The 17,680-nt window shown below is 43.8% G+C and overlaps 1 protein-coding gene across 4 annotated transcripts in view; it reads right to left on the bottom strand.

Annotated features, from left to right (window-relative positions):
* LOC117811224 (echinoderm microtubule-associated protein-like 4) overlaps positions 1-17,061 on the bottom strand; it is a 31,922-nt gene extending 14,861 nt beyond the window's left edge. Inside the window, exons 1-14 of one of the 4 annotated variants that reach the window (XM_034681379.1) lie at positions 16,538-17,036; positions 10,355-10,540; positions 10,128-10,248; positions 9,406-9,618; positions 6,983-7,123; positions 5,947-5,972; positions 5,012-5,047; positions 4,037-4,157; positions 2,550-2,699; positions 2,385-2,454; positions 2,114-2,224; positions 1,748-1,843; positions 1,365-1,499; positions 451-586 (exon numbers count right to left, since the gene is read on the bottom strand). In XM_034681379.1, the coding sequence (XP_034537270.1) occupies positions 451-586; positions 1,365-1,499; positions 1,748-1,843; positions 2,114-2,224; positions 2,385-2,454; positions 2,550-2,699; positions 4,037-4,157; positions 5,012-5,047; positions 5,947-5,972; positions 6,983-7,123; positions 9,406-9,618; positions 10,128-10,248; positions 10,355-10,540; positions 16,538-16,562 (1,567 nt within the window). In that variant the 5' untranslated portion in view covers positions 16,563-17,036. Of the gene's footprint in view, positions 1-450; positions 587-1,364; positions 1,500-1,747; positions 1,844-2,113; positions 2,225-2,384; positions 2,455-2,549; positions 2,700-4,036; positions 4,158-5,011; positions 5,048-5,946; positions 5,973-6,982; positions 7,124-9,405; positions 9,619-10,127; positions 10,249-10,354; positions 10,541-16,537 lie in introns of all 4 variants that reach the window. The other 3 variants (XM_034681380.1, XM_034681381.1, XM_034681382.1) reach the window with 3 other exon arrangements.
* Between the last annotated feature and the right edge of the window lie 619 nt (positions 17,062-17,680).

The raw sequence follows: 17,680 nt of genomic DNA, 5'->3' as shown, positions 1-17,680 counted from the left end.
AACTCCGCCATCATTAAAGTGATTTATACCAAGTGACAGAATCGAGCCACCGCAATCAGAGGAAGCCAAAGTGTTTGCTGAGAGGCCGACACGGTAAATGGACTGTGTTTATAAAGCTCTTCCTCTCGTCTTCTGATCACTCAAAGCTCTAATACATCACATGTGACGTTCTTCCATTCATACCACATTCATACACTGATGGTGCACAAGGAGCCCATCAGTATTGACTAATCCCATCCACACACCGCCACCAGGGCAGTGTGTGGGTTAACCCTAACCCAAGGATGATCAGGAACAAAACCCACAGACCCACTGTTCCACCGAGCCACCGCCGCCCCATGTGATAACCACTGACGGGGCGAGTATCGTGTCATTCTAATATTTAAAAGGCATCCCTGAGTGTTCAGTACCAACACAGACAAACAGTCCAGGTCTCATTGTCCTCCTCACCTCGGGGTCCTTTCCCTGTAGGAGTGTCAGCCAAGTGCCTGGTCCAGATCAGCAGGATTCCTCCAGAGTCTCCAGTCAGGATGTCTCCAGTACTCAAGAAGGCCAGACACTGAATGAACTTTGGCTTCTCGTATTTCTGTGGAAAGACGAGGAACAGAGGTAAAGCGTGATCAGACCAGAGTTTTAAAGAAACTTTGAGCATCAAACCAAACGTTTGAGTATGAACACCCTGCAAGAAATAAACCCTTCATAATTTGCAGTCTACCTGAAACTACATACATGAAGATCAGCCCCTAATCCTGCTCTCTGCACGCCCACAACCATTATCTCTCAATGAAAGCACCTCAGGACTGTGGCTTCAGCTGATATGTAGTCCCTGGAGGTGAGTCAGGGTGAGGCTGAGGCTAGGTTTGGTTTGGGGATCACAGCGGGGGTGAATTTATGGAGATTTTCATGCAATAATTATTGTCTATTTGTTTTCCTTTGGAAGAGAAACAACCCCAAATAGAAAAGAGAAAATACTGATTACATTTTTAACACTCAAAAGTCATCAGGACTGACTAAACTTTCAAAGAAAGTTGAAAATAAGACAAGAAACTGGGATTTATGGGTTTAAAAACAAAGTTTAACCAGTGTGGATTTATTCATTTATTCTTTTGCAACCAATATTTTAGTTTATTAAAACAGCTTCTTTCTCTTTTAGCATAAAGACAGCGCCGTTGATCTAGCAGATTTAGCACTTGCCCCACATACAGAGGCAAAAGCTTGGACCCATGACCTCTATCATTTGCTGCATGTTTTACCCCGCTCTCTACTCCCCACATGTCCTATCTCTCCTCAGCTGTCCTGTCCTATAAAGACAAAAATGCCCCAAAGATATAACTTTAAAACTCAAAATAAAGATGAGTCCTCACCCCAAAGATCCCCTGTTTACGAGCCAGTGAGTTCCCAGACCAGGTCCAAAAGAAGATGTGGGACTTCCCACAGGTGACAATGGTGTTTGCGTCGGTGGGGTGAAACTCCACTGCCAGGACCACCTCATTTGTGGTCTGAAACAAAACGCCAGTTTCACTCAGTCAGACAGCAACCAGACAGGGACTCACCAGATCCAGTAAGAACCAGATACAACAGTTGTCTTTAAGAGCAAGTGTTCAATGCTTTTTCATTTCAGTAGTATCTTAAAACATGTTTTCACTCAATATGACAATAAAAATGTTTTAGAACCTAACATTAGATGACTGAATGTCAAACACAACGTGGCGTGATGTGATTTATTGTTTATACACTTAGTGCTCACCTTGATCTCAGCGATCTTCGACTTCTTCTGCCAATCCCAAACCGTCAACATGTGATCATTACAGTCATCAATGACACTCAGGTGCTGGCCAGAGTCCTGAGAGAGGGACACACATTTCAGACCGGATATCAGAAGAAGACCGGAGACATGATCTGAGGTATGATGTGAGGCTGAGACGAGGACATGATGTGAGATAGATGAAGAGAGTGAATGATTTGAGGAGCAGACAAGTACGTGATGTGAGGAAGAGATTAGGAGATGAAGAGTGAAACATTACACACAGGATACTCATCATGTTTTCAGTGATCAAAATGTTCAGCAGTGTCTTGAGCAGTGTGATGCATGATACACCTAAGTGATACTCACAGCTTTAGAGAAAGCCAAAGAGCCGACCCCTCGCTCGAATGTTCCCAAACCAATAACCTGCAGAGTCGACAGACTGACGCTGTCCCAGATACGAACATGGGGCTGCAGCGCCTGGTAGCACCGACAGAAGTACAGTTTTAGAAGAACGCAGATAAATGAGAGGCACAGAAAATATAAAGAATTCACATCATTCTTGTTTTCAGACGTCTTCTCTTGCGAGTTAAAATGTGTGTTAAAAATAACCAAACTGCAGATATGATTAAGTCCTCACCCGTCCATCTTTATCCACTCCTGCAATCTGTCCTGTAGCGATCCGGATCTTATCAGGATGGATGGCGAGACTGAAAGACAGGAACAAAAAGACGATGTCAGAGACTTGTCATCACAAATCAGCGGAGTACAGAGCAGCTGACTATCTGTGTGTGTGTTTTCTCACCACTTGACGCAGTCTGTGTGTCCGAGGTAATGTCTCTGAGTTCGCTCCTCGTAGTTAAACAGAACGACGACGGAGGCAATGAAGTAAACAATCTCTCCGGTTGGAAGGAGGTAGACGTTAGCTCTGCAGTCTCTGCCACGGTAACCATAACTGCAGGTGGTCAAGGAGAACGTCCAGAAAACACCCTGAAAAAACTTTAAATCCATCTTAAGGGTCTATCTCATGAGGGTTTACCCAAAGGGACGTGGACATTGGCTCTGTTCGAGAGAGCTGGACAGAGTACTAACACGGACGCTACTCAATGTACAGCTTCACATGGGATCTTTAAAATATAAAGCATCATCCACTCATCTGACTGCAATCATTCATTCAACGTTTCTCTTACTGATCTCTCGACTGTGTAAGATGCTTAATTCTGATTGGTCATAACCCTTTGACAACGGTTATTAACTTTCACTAACATGAGAAACACCAGAGACAAACTGATCTCACCTCATGTCATATCAATCCACAGAAAGAGTTCAGACACATTTAGCTTCTGCTTGTTGACACCATAGACCGTAAGGTGAGGTAAAACCGTTAGCTTCTGTTAGCATCAAAACAATGTGGCTAAAACGTTAGCTTCAGTTAGCATGCTAAATCAGCAAGCTACGCACATTTTCATCTTGGATCCTGTCCATCAATATGATGAAGGAGCGGAGCAGGTGAGAGAAACTTTAGGTTAGTGATCTCTACAAAGAAACTTAAACCATGAGCGGTGGTGATGATGGCAGCAGAGTTCAAAGTTGTGACATTAGTTTCTTTTTAAAGGTGTGTGAACCACAGAGCTCAGAGAAGAAGGAGAGCTGAATGAAGACAGTTTCATGTTCAATCCACCGCAACAGGCAGAGAAGAATCCATCACCATGGAACGATCACTGACGAGGAATCACTGGGACTATTTTTAAAAACTGTACTCATAAATCATTTAAATCAATAAAATAATCTTTAATTCATATTTTTTACCAACGTGTTTGTATCTTGAGTTAGTAGCCGGGTAATAAGCAGGATAATATATGGTTTGCAGGTGGCTATGGGAAATAGAATCAACAGCTGTATGTGCGTTTCATTTTCCAGAGCTTTTGAGGCAGACTCATTTCACTTGTAAAAGGTCAAACAAGGTAAATCATTTTGTTGTGTTTAATGTATCGTATATTAATCATTCATGATCGGGGCGCTGGTGGCCTAGGGGTCTAAGCGCCCCACATACAGATGCTACAGTCCTTGTTGCAGGGGTCACAGGCTTGATTCCCCGCCACAATTTCCATTTCCTGCATGTCTTCCCCCGCTCTCCACTGACCACATTTCCTGTCTCTCTTCAGCTGTCCTATCGAATAAAAGGCAAAAAAGCTCACAAAAATATAACTTTAAAAAAACATTCATGGGCAACACGTCAAGAGTTTCTCTGACTCAAAGTAAACGTGTCCTGTGACACACAGTGAAGGATACACCCATTCCAGCTTGAGTCTTTCTGGGGGAAGCTCTGTCCGAACATCGTCGTAGTTCTCCACATCTGAAGGGATGAACATGGTGATCGGTCGACCACGCATGAACATCTTTAGGTTTCCCTCTGTGGAGGCACACAGACAGACAGAGGTGAGGACATGTCGATGGAGAGAGATCTACACACAGCTCTATAAGTGGAACCTTTTCAGATATCATCCATCAATGACTGATATTTATTTTTTAATGTGTTCATATTACTTAAATAAACAACAGATAAGGTGAACACCGACAGGAAGTGTAATATTAAAGGTTGAAAAACAATAAGTGTGCTCAAAGGTTCCTCAAATCAAAGTATGAATCCAAAAACATCAACGATCAGTCACACAGACGGGTGGGAAAGAGGGGGGGATCAATCAGGGGACGCTGAAGAACAGGTGAAAGACAGGTGAGGGAGAAGTAAAGGGCCGGTGAGGGACAGGAGAGGCAGCACTGATGACATTCAGGTGAAGCAGGTGAAGCAATTGAAGCGGATCAGACGGAAACACCTGCCCTGTCTTTGTTTACCTCCTCAAAAAGGATACAAACATGAACATTACTTTTAATTACAATTAATTATCATCAATCAAAGAGTGATGGCATCATCCAATTACAGGGTGAACATTTAAGTGGAGGGCAGGGCTTCTGTTTGTGTCATTAGTTGGGCTTAAATGCATTTTCAGGTAGCACCTGTTCCGCCTTAAATGGAGGTAAAGGAGAGCAGGGGGCGGAGCCACAGTCAGGTGTGACATCACCTGATCAGTCTGAAGGAGAGCTAGAGCAGTTGAGTGAGCGAGGCTGACGATGTAAGCAGAGAGAGACAGAGAGATGAGATTGTTTCAGAGCACAAACAGGAGGCAATCAGCGGCGTCCGCCCTCGTTAGCTCGTTGTTAGCGCGTTGTTAGCCTGCAAGCTTACTCTGACAACACTTCAGGACTTACCAGCTAGGCTGTTTTTCTCTCGGGTTGACATTTTAGCTGGTTTGAGACAAAGACATGATCACTCAACAACACAAAAAATCTACAAACACAAATAATAACTATAACAATAAAAACACACAAGATAAAAACAACAACAACAATACTGACTACACGACAAAGAAGGACCACACAGTCCACTTTAACACAAACTAAACAATAAAAACAATAAAAAACAACATTACAATAGTTAAATGGAGGAGCACTGAGATCAGGTTTTCCATCCCTGCATCAAATGAAAGCTTCACTTGAACCATCGCAGACATTCTCTTTGGCTCAGCTGGAGTTCTCTCTACAACGCTGAAGACATGAATGCTGAAACAACTGCACTCACAGAGTTCTAGTACGCTGTATGATTTGATCTAGTTCATATCAAATCATACAGCCTGATGATCTTCTATAGGTCTGCATTACAAGTAACCTTTCCTTTATATTGAAAGTCTTTAGAGCTCATTATAAGCACACCAATGCTTGATCACAGGAAGATTAATGTCTGAAGTGTTCTGACTCAGATATTCGTGTGGAGATAGATCACCGCTCGGAGCCCGATCATGAAGCTGGAGATGAACTTTAATGAAACGTGACTCTGATAAACTTTAAGTCAAACATCCTATTCTCGTTTCATTGGGCAGATCTCTGGGCCACCACCACCATCATCATTATCATCATCATCATCATCATCATCATCATCATCATCATCATCATCATCATCACCACCACCACAGCCTTTGAGTCATGACAGGAGAGACTAAATTAAAAATCAGGAATCCAAACTAAACCAAGCCTAAGAGGCAGTGTCGTCTGGCTTTAACACCATGATGATGATGATGATGAAGATGACAGTGATGATGACAACCACAGTGCCTTCCAGATAAAGATGGGGATACCTGTGCACTTACCTTGACTTACTACCAGGTCTTTGTGTCTGAAAGAGAAGAGAAGAAAACAAAGAACTTAGTCGGGGTTAATGACTCAGTGTTAGAAGGTTGATCGAGCCATTAGTCAATCAATCCATTTTTAGAGACATGAAACCTTCAGGATAGGTCAGTGCAAGTGTATAACCAAAAACCGACCACCTGATAAGACCATGTTCTACTTAACATTGTATACATGAAATGAAAAACACAATCCTAACTTAGAGAAAATTTGGACGCTGCTTGAAATGTTGAACAATATATATACGGGTTTAGGAGCAACATATGCTACCATCCAGAGGATGACGTCTTCAGAAAGACCTTACATATTTCAGAAAGACAATGCCAAACCACATTCTGCACGTATTACAACATCATGGCTCTGTAGTAGAAGAGTCCAGGTGCTTAACTGGTCTGCATGCAGTCCTGACCCCATCACCCATTGAAAATTTTGGGTGAATCATGACATGAAAAAAACGACAAAGAAGAGCCTGAACTGTTGAACAGCTGAAATCCTCTATCAGGTAAGAATGGGAACATTTCACCTAGACTCAGAAACTGGTCTCCTGGGTTCACCAACGTTTACAGAGTGTTGTTCAACGAAGAGGTGATGCAACACTATGGAAAACATGTCCCTGTCGCAACTTCTTTAGAGGTGTTGTAATTGGTGTTGTTAAATAAATCAAACAGAGTACCAGTTCAATTTGATTAAAACAATGAAAATAGAAAAGACAAAAACTACAACAAAAGCAAAGTTACTGTCGATTCAGTCGTCTCTCAACCAGAAAGTAAAGACTCTGAACCCTGGATGCTTTCAATAGCTCAGCCAGGGGCATGTGAATGCTTGTGAATGGGATTAGTTATTACTCATATGGCAGAGGATCCTATTGTCCCAGGAGTCTCTTTGGGTTCAGCATCTTCCTTAAGAACACTTCGACATATGAGCCTCAGGAGCTAGGATGGACCTGCCTACCGTCTGATTGAGAGACGCCCACAGTGGATGCACGTAGTGTAACGTTACCTCTCTGCGTTCTTCGCCACTTTAGAAAGCAGTTTGGAAGTGGACGCAGCTTTCACCAGTTTGTTCCTAGTTTCCTCTGAAGAGTCCCAGGTGCTGCTTTGAGAGCGCTCCATGCCTGTGGACCTCTTCACACTTGGTCCCCTAGAACACACACACACACACACACACACACACACAATATCTTAGTCGTGCTGTAACCTCAGGAAGACGATGACAGTGACGATAAGGAGGAGGAAGAAGAAGTCACTGATATGATCTAGATGTAGACTGATCTCTGATGAGTTTTGTTGTGTTGCGTTATTGATGATGCATTCAGCGTCTGAAATAAACGTCTGACTTCATGCCGACTGCAGAGACTCTGCAGACATAAGGACCTGGCTCTCTTTGCAGCTATAATAAATAAAAAGATTGCATAGTGTTCAGAATATCAGACTGATCAGACCGATCCCCGTCTGAAACCTCCTGGAGGATTCATGATCTGATCAAACAGGGTTTATTGAGAAGTTAAAGTGTTCACTTTAAGTTTGTGGCTGACAAACAAGTTTATATTATACAGACTTCTTCACCCGCGCCGTCTCACAGAGAGATACAGCAAGTATTTTCTTCTTGCAGTGGTCAGACTTTATAATCAACAACAATAACCTCACCAAAATGGACTCAGTGCAATATCTCCCCCGTCTGTTTATTAACGTGCAATTATTATTCTTCATTTCACCCATATAACATGTGCAGTACATTTTCTACAAAGCTTCTGAGTTCTATACGTTGTTTTTTATTCACCTGTTACTTCTGTGCACATTTCTTAATGTACCTCTGGTTTTGTAAATATATTGTAAATTTACTTATTTAGTTCTGTAGACACATCTCTTAAGATATGCTAATTTACTTTTTAAATTGCTAATATTTTTAAAAAAAATGTATATGCTCTTGTTTACTCTAGTCTTTACTGCTTTCCACTGTCTACTTTGCTGCAGTAACACTTTCCAAGTTGTGGGACGAATGAAGGAATATCTCATCTTATCTTATATTCAGAGTCTTAGAATTAAGTTTTCACAACTAAGAACTGACCACCGCTGAGGAGTCGGGTGAGAAGATGTTCAAATGCATCAAAATAAGATAACCGACCAATCAGCCATTTGTTTGCATCAGCTTCTGTCATGTGATGTTGTGCACATGCCTGCTGGTAAACAGGAAGAATGACAGAGCAAAGTTAATGTGGCTGACCAGCAGAGGCAGTCAAATCTCATCATAGGTCAGTAAGCTGGGTCAGATCTCTCTCAACATGATAGACAGATTACTGTTCACTCAGACGCTGCTGCAGTTCATCATGCTACTGGTTGATGCTGTGTGTGTGTGTGTGTGTGTGTGTGTGTGTGTGCGTGTGTGTGCATGTGTGTGTAGTTGCGTGTGTGCGTGTGTGTTTGGTACTGAGGGCTGCATATTCAGAGTCTGTCTAAACATTAAACATTCAGTGACTCGTTCTCATCCTCCAGAGACACCAAACACAGCAGGAAGAAGTTACACATATGACCCAGGAAGATGTTAGTGAGCTGGGATAAAATCAAGCCCCAGGCTGCAGGATGCCTGCATGAGGAGGAGGAGGAGGAGGAGGAGGGAAGAGTGGGGGAATAGAAAGAGGAGGAGAAGAAAGATACGTTCCTGAGGTGAAGCTGGGAGAAGAAAATGTTAGCCGTTTTTAAAAACCACTTGCAGCCCAGCCAAAGCTTTCTATCGGTTACAGAGGAGCCAGGAGGCCTGAGGAGACTCTGTGATCTCCAGGAGGCCTCGCAGTTAGAGAAGAGGAGGATCAGAGGAGGAGGATCATAAAAGACTGGAGAGTAAAACACATACACACACAAAGCAGAGTCTGAGCTTTCAACCAGAAAAGTTTACACCTCCATGTGGTGTGAGGAGAGACTATGATCTCCAAGAGGTCTGAGAGGACTCCAGGACCTCCAGGAAACTCTATGATCTTCAAGTTGCCTCAGAGTTCCTGAACACTCAATTATCTTTTGGACATCTGAGGAGATTCCAGGAGTCTCCGGGAGTCTCCTCAGATGTCCAGGAGGCCTGAGAAGACTATTGTATTTCCTTGAGACTCTCAGATCTGCAGGAGATCTGAGGAGACTCCAGGAAGTGTCAAGAGTCTATCGGCTCTCCAGGAGGTTTCAAAAGTTATTCAGGCCTACATCTGAGGAGCCACAGTCCTGCAAGGTGTCTCTCTGTCTGCCGTCACCTGATTATCTGGTTATTTAGGATGTCAGGAGCACCTTTATGTATCCTGGTCTTCTGATACGGTTCTGGCAGAGCAGGGAGGACTGTGGGTCCTCAGGGGTGCAGTTAGTAACCAAAGGCAGAGAGATGTCAGAGCAGCGTCAGCGGAAAGAAGGGTTAGATCCAGCCGACAGAATACAAAGTAAAACCTTTTGGGAGGGGTGTGGCCTTTACTGGTGTCAGCACACTGGGCCGTTCTCTGCGGTTGGGGATTCACGGGGGTCTGGGGGGTCTGGGGAGGGTGGGGGGACGGGGGAGAGGGAGAGGGGGATGAGTTCTTTAGGCGAGGAGTCTCCTCACGTTCCTGGATCTCGTCCATCTGAGACCGCTGGCTGCTGCTGTCCTTCTTCTTGTCCGTTCCACTGTGGATGAAACCAGGACCGTATGACACCACAGACCACTGAGCGCACCGTCTCTACTGCTTTAATGCTGATTCTACTGCTTCTACTTTACTTCTACTAACTCTACTATGTCTACTGTAGGGACTCAAACCACCAAAATCCATCTGAGACCGCTGGCTGCTGACCTCCTCCTTCCTGTCTCCTCCACTGTGGACAAAACCAGGACTGTGTGAGGCCACAACACACCCACTCTACTCATTCTAATAATCCACTGTTTCCCTCCACATGGGGAACATGATATTACTCCTTCACTCTATTGTGTTAGAGGTCCTCGGGCTGCTGCACGTCCCTGATTTATTTCAATAATGATGAAAACAAGCAGCAGGATCCAGACTGAATCATTAACATTTATCAGACCAGATCTGTAGGAGGCTGGAATCAAAGAATGTGAGGACGAATCAACAACCGTCAACAGAGAGGAGAGACCCAGAGCAGATACACATTTATCATCGAGTGTGTGTGTGTTTAACCTCTTAGCGGCAGATGACAGAGTCTCCTTCCTCGTGACGGAGGTGGACTCTCTCTTTCTTCCAGAGTTTCCTCCGTTAGCGATACAGGACATGGAGTAGGCTTCCCGCATTGGTGCTCCTCCTGCGGGGAAGAACTCTGCTGTTAGCTCTAAACCTCTTTGTTACATCAACACAACACAAAGATGATCTGTTGAGATGAAAAGACGCATTATGTATTCCAACGTTACCTTTCCCTCCATGCTGTTTCTTGGTTGAAGAGGAAGCGGAGACTTCAGAGGCGGCGAGGCGGCGAAGGACGTCAGCGAGAGCAGCTTTCATCACAGTCAACTCATCTTCCTGCTGCTGGACCCGAAGCTCCAGAGCAGAGAGACGGTCGTTGACATCAGAGACACTCGCTCCAGACATGCTGTCATCTGTAAGGAGGAGGAGACACTGAATCTCAATATCAGGGACCACACTGACACTCAACGTGCTGAAGCTACAGGCGGCAGAAACATTGGATTTAAAGACGCTGTCATCAAAGGGAAGCAAAAAAGATCTCAATATTCAGACAGGAACAGAGAGTTGTGCACACCGATTATCTCAACGAGGCAGAGGATCATCTAGCTCCAGATGCTCCAGGAATACTGGACTTTAATATATCAGCAGATCTCAATATACTTTTGTTTATAATGGAATAGACCCTGGATCTCCATGTTTCATCATCTTTATTAAGAACAACAGGATTTTATTTTCAGCTATACTGAGACAAGAACTAAATCTCAGCTGGAGTCATGTGATCAAGGTTTTCCCACAGTAATCACTGAATCAAGGATTCTCCTCCTCCTCTCCTCATCCATGTTGTCTTTCTGGTCCTCTGAAAACCTCTGACCTGTTGACTCCAGGCCTGGCTCCGCTCATCATGACGGTTTGTTGTTGTAGTTAAGTGAAATACGATCTGGTGATAACACAGAGTGTTTTATTCTGAAAATTAACCAGATGTTTTCATTTTGTTTTGGTGCCTGACTTCCTGTCCCGCTCCATCTGCTCTGTTGAGATTGATGCGTCGTGCGTCTAACACGTTGACTAGAATAGAAACCTATCAGATCTGGTGCCCTGATGGATCGGAGACGGACCAGACACGGATTTGGTGGAATTTGGCCATAAGGACAAAAGTATTCAGACGCCTGACAGTCACACCAACGAGGACTGTGATGACTTTGTATTCATATACTTTAAAATGGAGTTGTTCCCTTTTGCAGCTCCAACAGCTTCCCCTCTTCTTGAAGTCTTTCCACAGATGTTTAAAGTGTTTCTGTGTCTGTTCATTCTGTAGAGAGTTTATGAGGTCAGGCTCTGGTGCTGGACGAGAAGGCCCGGCTCACAATCTCTGTTCCAGTTCATCCCAAAGGTGCTGGATGGGGTTGAGGTCAGGGCTCTGTTCACTGAGGCACACAGTCATGTTGGAATAGAAAGGGCTTTCCTCAAACTGTTGAAGCAGAGCATTGTCTAAAATGTCTATGCACGCTGAAGCATTAAGATCTCCTTTCACTGGAGATAAGAGGCCGGATTTAAACACCTGAATTCAATAATTAATAGGTGTGGCCAAAAACTAACTAAAACAAACACCAGATCTCAGAGTACTGTTATGTAAAACAAACATTAAACCTTCATCTGTAATGAAACAGAGACATAAGATCCAAATAGACAGTCATCACTAGTGAGGAGGAAACACTAGATCTTAATGTGCTGTCAACAAGAATCTGCATGATACATGGTTTCATCTTCACATCACAGGGCCACTGAAGTCCAGCAAAGTCAGACCAGACACCAACTGTAGCTGCTCGCTGAAGTGTTTGGAGGTTTATATTTTGTGCAACACATGATTTGAGCTCCTGGGACCAACACTCCACTATAAGCCATGTATTGACTGAGTGAGCTGTTTGTCATAAACGTCACTTCTTTCAGATTTTTACATCAAAATGAAAAGTTAAAGGAACAAAAAATCAATTGAAAACTACTTTCCCATTTCAATGTTCTCAAACTATGAATAGAAGAAACATTCCTTTATATTTAAACAGATCCACTTTTCATTTGGGGTGCTGTGCTTTTATAATGCTACTGTTAAAATGAGAAAGACATAGAATCATCATTTCTCTTATTATATATGGTAATCTGAGATCAGCACTGATGCACATTTAAAACAAAGACTGTTCTTGGTCAATAGACTCAACAGTCTTTAGTTTTAGAGGAAGTAGTCTTCAAGTTGTCTTTTTTTTTTTTTTTTTTACTTTTACAGACACTGAGATGATTTTAGATGTTTTTATATCAACACAGCTAGATTACTACAACAGCCTTTTTGTTTGTCTGAACCAAAAATCCCTCAACAGACTACAGATAGTCCAGAGCTCAGCTGCCAGGCTTTTATCTAGAACCAAGAAATATAAATATGACCACGTCACGCCTGTTTTAGCTTCTCTACATTGCCAGTATGTTTTAGAATTGATTTTAAGATTTGATTAGTTACTTTTAAAGCAAGGGGGGACAAGGCGTTTTCGGTCCGGCCCCATAGCTGTGGAATGATCTGCCCATGGAAATTAGGTTGGTGGTATCTGTGCTCTCTTTAAAGTTATTGCTCAACACAGACTTTTATCGGAGAGCATTTCCTGATTTTATTTGATCAAAGTGTGTTGCACAGAGTGCTGCTTTTCTTTTGTTTTATCTTGTTTTTATTTTATTTTCATGATTTTATATTCTTTTAATTGTAATGACACTTACACTAACTGTATGGTCTTTTAAAATGTAAAATGCACATGTCCTTTGAGGCATTGTAAAGCACTTTGTAACATAGTTTTTGAAAAGTGCTCTATAAATAAAGATCATATTATTATTATTATTATTATTATTATTATTATTATCATTATTATTATATTCAACCAACAGCAACCATACCTCAATTAAAGGGCACTCCTGAGAAGTCAGTCTGCTTTTAAGGTGCAGCAAATTGGAGATCGCATTGAATCAAAGGTTTTATTCAATGAAATGTATGAACTGATACACTACACAAGCTTCTTGAGTTGTTTTGAAAGTTTGATTTAACAACCTGCCTCTGTTGGGCACTGAAATACTGCACTAGTGCAGCTCATAGACTGTAAAAAAAATATGGACGTAGTATCCGTGACGTCACCCATCTGTTCCTGAAGAGCTGTTTTGAGACCAATCGGCTGCGGCAGCCATATTGCTTCTGTGGAGCCAGTGTGACGTAAAGAGGCGGGCTTTGAGCCTCCTAGCCAACGGCTGCAGTGTTCCCACAGGCAGCTGTGCCTCTCATTGGAAGACTGGTAATCTCAATATCTTCGAAATTGCCGAATTAGAAAAAAATTCACCCCCCTCACAGTGAGAGGACGTCGAGAAAATAGCTATTCAGACCACTACACGCATCTTTTGTACCAGGCTGTAAACATGTTTATTAATGCTGCAAAGATCGTCTTTTCCCCGTTCATGTGTATGTGACTTCCGGTACTTCCGGAGCCAGCCTCAAGCGGATCCTCGATGAACTGCAGCTTTTAACACTTCCGCATTGACTCATATTTTTAGACCGGAGGTTGCTGCTTGGTGCAGCTAGAACAGGCTATCATGCTGGTTCACCTCACGGTCAGATGGTGGACGTCAGCCAATCAGCTGGCAGTGAGGCAGTTGATGCAAAGCGTGTATCCATTTTTGCTTTTCATTCTAAGTGATGGATACAATGTCACATGTAGAGAAGTACAATCTTTAGCAAAGGTGCTGACTTAAAAAAAACACTCAAAAGTAAAAGCTACTCCTTCACAGTAACAGAGGGAGTGTGATTGGTCAACTCTGCAGAAAAGTTACAGTTTGGCCAAAATGGCATGGTCATGGTTGAATTTGCAGGAATTCCCTGAAAAGCAACTTGCACCTCTCTTGAGAGACGGTTTCACTGATCCATGTCATGTTGCTGCTTTCCGCAGCCTCAAGGCTCAGCAGGTTTTGGGGTTGCTGGTGGCCTAGCGGTATAAGCACCCCATGTACAGAGGCTGCAGTCCTCGTCGCAGGGGTCACCGGTTCGATTCCCGGCCAGTCGACCATTTCCTGCATGTCTTCCCCCACTCTCTACTCCCCACATTTCCTGTCTCTCTTCAGCTGTACTATCTAATAAAGGCAAAAAGGCCAAAAACATAACTTTAAAAAAAAAAAGGCTCAGCAGGTTTTTAATTTTGCTGTCTTGCAGGTCCATCTGATTTCAGACTGGTGCAGTCTTCATCAGAGCAAAGTGACCACTTGGCATGCAAAGTCTGTTTTCATCTGCTTGTTAACATTTGGTGAGGCCGCTGTTATCACAGATAGTGTTGGGGCTTTGGAGTGAGAGTATCCTTTATCAGCAGCACTTCCTGATGCTAGGTAGCACTGTGGCTGTAAATGAGAGTCAATACTCCCAGTTATCTACAATGCAGCAGATATAAATACACAGTCATCCACTGAGAGACAAACACTGGAGTGTTTTTTTAGTACCACCTCTGGGGCAAAGAAAAGCCAACATGGGAGTGTCAAAATCTACGGCTGCTGGAGCTCAAACGGTCACTTGAAGCTGGCTCTGAAGACAGTCAACCCATCCAGGCTCCACATTCAAATCCTCAACTTCACGTCAGAAGGCTGCATGTTTTTGTTTTTCTTTTAAAGCTGTGTTTTTGGTCAATCTTGACTTTACGGGAGAGGACAGCTGGAGAGAGACAGGACATGAGGGGAGCAGTGAGCGGGGGAAGACATGCAGCAAATGTTAGAGGTCAGGAGTCAAACCTGAGACTGCTGCAACAAGAGGGGCTATAGCCTCTGCATAGACCACTAGGCCAATGGTGGCCTAAAAGTCTGCATGTTTACAGGCTGGTACAATCATCTATCCTGCTCTCTAAAGCTGACTTCACTCAAAACTGTGCTGGACTGAGTTTTACACAAGTCTCCCTTTTAATTCTATCAGGCTTAAAGTTATAGATGATTAAGTTATAGATCATTAAAGTGCCTACACATGGATGTCGCTGGTTGTCTAAGAAGAGTCAACTCAGCTCATTCAGAGACTCAACATCTCCTCCTGTTTGTGTCGTCTCTGCCTTTTCAGGATCTTACAAACAGTCAGCACTAGAGCTCGTCTTGTCCCTCCAACAATCCGATACAGTCCGACTCAGCAGGTTTCAGTGTCTGTGCTCAGCCGTCCTGGACTGATGGTTCTTACAAGTATCAATCTGTAGCAGTCTTTTCACAGGTGTAAGGACTGTTGTTGGAAGTCTCTCACTTTGTGCAGAGTAACTTTTCACACTGCTGTGTTTGTTTGAAGCGTACTTAAAGAGTGAACTCGTCGGTCAGCAGCTTCCACATACAGATAACTCTGTAGAAACACAATGATGAGGCTCATCTCAGCTGAGTCTTTAATCGTAGATACAGACGGTGTAGCTTTGACGACCAGGCATCTGCAGACCCCTCATTCTTCTCCAGCCCTACCCCCTTGTCCACATATGATAAGACTCTCCCAGCTCACACCCAGAGTCCTCTCCAGTTTCAGGACCGAATCACTTCCAGTTCAAACTACAAACTACAAGTTCAGACCAAAGATTCCTCACTAGTTCAGACTTGAACTTCTCAGTTCACACCAGAGACCCTCTGAGTAAAGATCGGAAATCTGCCCAGTTCAGACCAGATTCTTCTCCAAGCTTAGACCAGGGAACCAGAGATTTATTTTCAGGTCTCTGTAGGATCATGTTTTTCAATAAGCAACTCTTAAACTCCTGAAAACTTCTCTCTGGCAACACTTTGGGTTTGAACAATCCTCTGTCCACGTGTCTGCAACAGTTCAGTGTTGAACTTATAAACAGGTAGATATCAGAATGTGCACCTTTACATGCAGATACAACCCTTCATGTACTGATATACTCTGATCATGTGAAAGTTAAAGATGTATACAGACAGATAGAGATATTTACAGATTTATTATGCACACATAAACTGTGACAGACTGACTGTCGTTTGAACACTTTTCTGTGAGGTACAATAAAATCAAAGTTCAACACTTTCACAAACCCCTGAGAGACTGACACACACGCACACAGTGACACACACACACACTTACGCGCGCACACACGCGCACAGCTCGATACCTGAGTAACTAAGCTCGTGCTACAGGTACATTAGACACAGGTCTCTTTCTGGAAGGGGGTCCTGGACTCTGAGCTTTCTCCTTAACTTCATAGAGAGCTGTTAGGTTTGAGGCCCTGTGACCGCCGCAGGGGCGGTGCAGACTTTTAGATAAATACAGCAGTGACACGTGTAAAGCCGTCAAAGGCGCGTGCGGCTCTGAACGTCCCGTCGGTGCACGAGCAGGTAACCGGTTCATCTGTGCGGTGCGAGCTGCGGCGCGGACTCACCTAGGCTGCCGGTGAATCCGTCCATTTTCCGGTTGAAAAGCGGGAATCCGGGCCGGAGGCCTGCGGGAGGCTGCGCGCTCAGTGCGGGCCTCCGTCCGGGGCTTTCAGCTGGTAGAGGAAGAAGAGAGCCGAGCCGGGTCTGTCCCCACCGCGCTGCCTGCACAGTCCCTGCGTCCTTAAAGGCCGAAGATCGGACGCTTGCCTGCGGACTGGAAGGAGAAACTGCTCCTGGACCTGGATCCAACAGTCTAGACACAGACGAAGGAATCCGCGGAGCCGCAGACTCGACGGACCGACGCTGCTGCGCGTTTCCGACTCCGCCTGCTCTGGCACCGCGCGCTTCCCCTGGAGAGCTGGTGTGTGTGTGCGCGCGTGTGTGTGTTGGTGTGACTGTGTAAGTGTGTAATAAGTGTGTTGGGAGGTGAGGGGGTGTAAAAGAAAAAGAGGGTGGAGACGAGTTGGAGGACTGAGGGGGACTCAGGGTAGGTAGGTCAGGTTTCGCACATTAGTTGTTTTGAGGAGGTGCAGCGCCGCGCAGAGGACACGAGCCGTCATCACACAAACACTGACAACAGGACGTGACGCGACGCGCAGGAAACTCAAGTTGAAGTACAAGTACAAGGGATCTTATGTCTTCTTCTTTCTGTGGAAGAGAGACCCACCACATTAGAACTGAAGGACTCAATCTGAAGAGAGCAGAGGGAGGATTAGACATCTGTATTTATTTATTTTATAATTTAATAACACCCTTAAGATCATGGCATAACAACAGGCTGAGTCACTGTGGAGGTTAGTTCTACAGAATATAGAAATTTAGCAGGCTGTAAGTGTTAACAGACTGTCCCTGAACTTATAGAGAAATGTTCAAACTTCTATCAGAAAGCTCTGTCACATTTGAAAATGTGTTTTGTTTACAATCTTTCTCTTGAGAAGGATATTGTCTGAAATGATGTACAAATGTTAAAAGGAGAAGTGTATGTGAGGAGAGCTGGACTCAGTGAGGCATTATCTTTATTATAAACCTGTAGAATAAAGTCAACCCTTATTCTGTCTCATATTAGGAAGTTGTGTCTGTTGTAAGGTCTTTGGTGTATCTGATTTTATTAAATGTCATATATGATCTGAAACTGTTCATGATTAGAT

Source organism: Notolabrus celidotus, chromosome 4, assembly GCF_009762535.1.
Source record: "Notolabrus celidotus isolate fNotCel1 chromosome 4, fNotCel1.pri, whole genome shotgun sequence".
Taxonomy (NCBI): Eukaryota; Metazoa; Chordata; class Actinopteri; order Labriformes; family Labridae; genus Notolabrus; species Notolabrus celidotus.
This window is presented reverse-complemented; position numbering and strand designations above follow the sequence as displayed.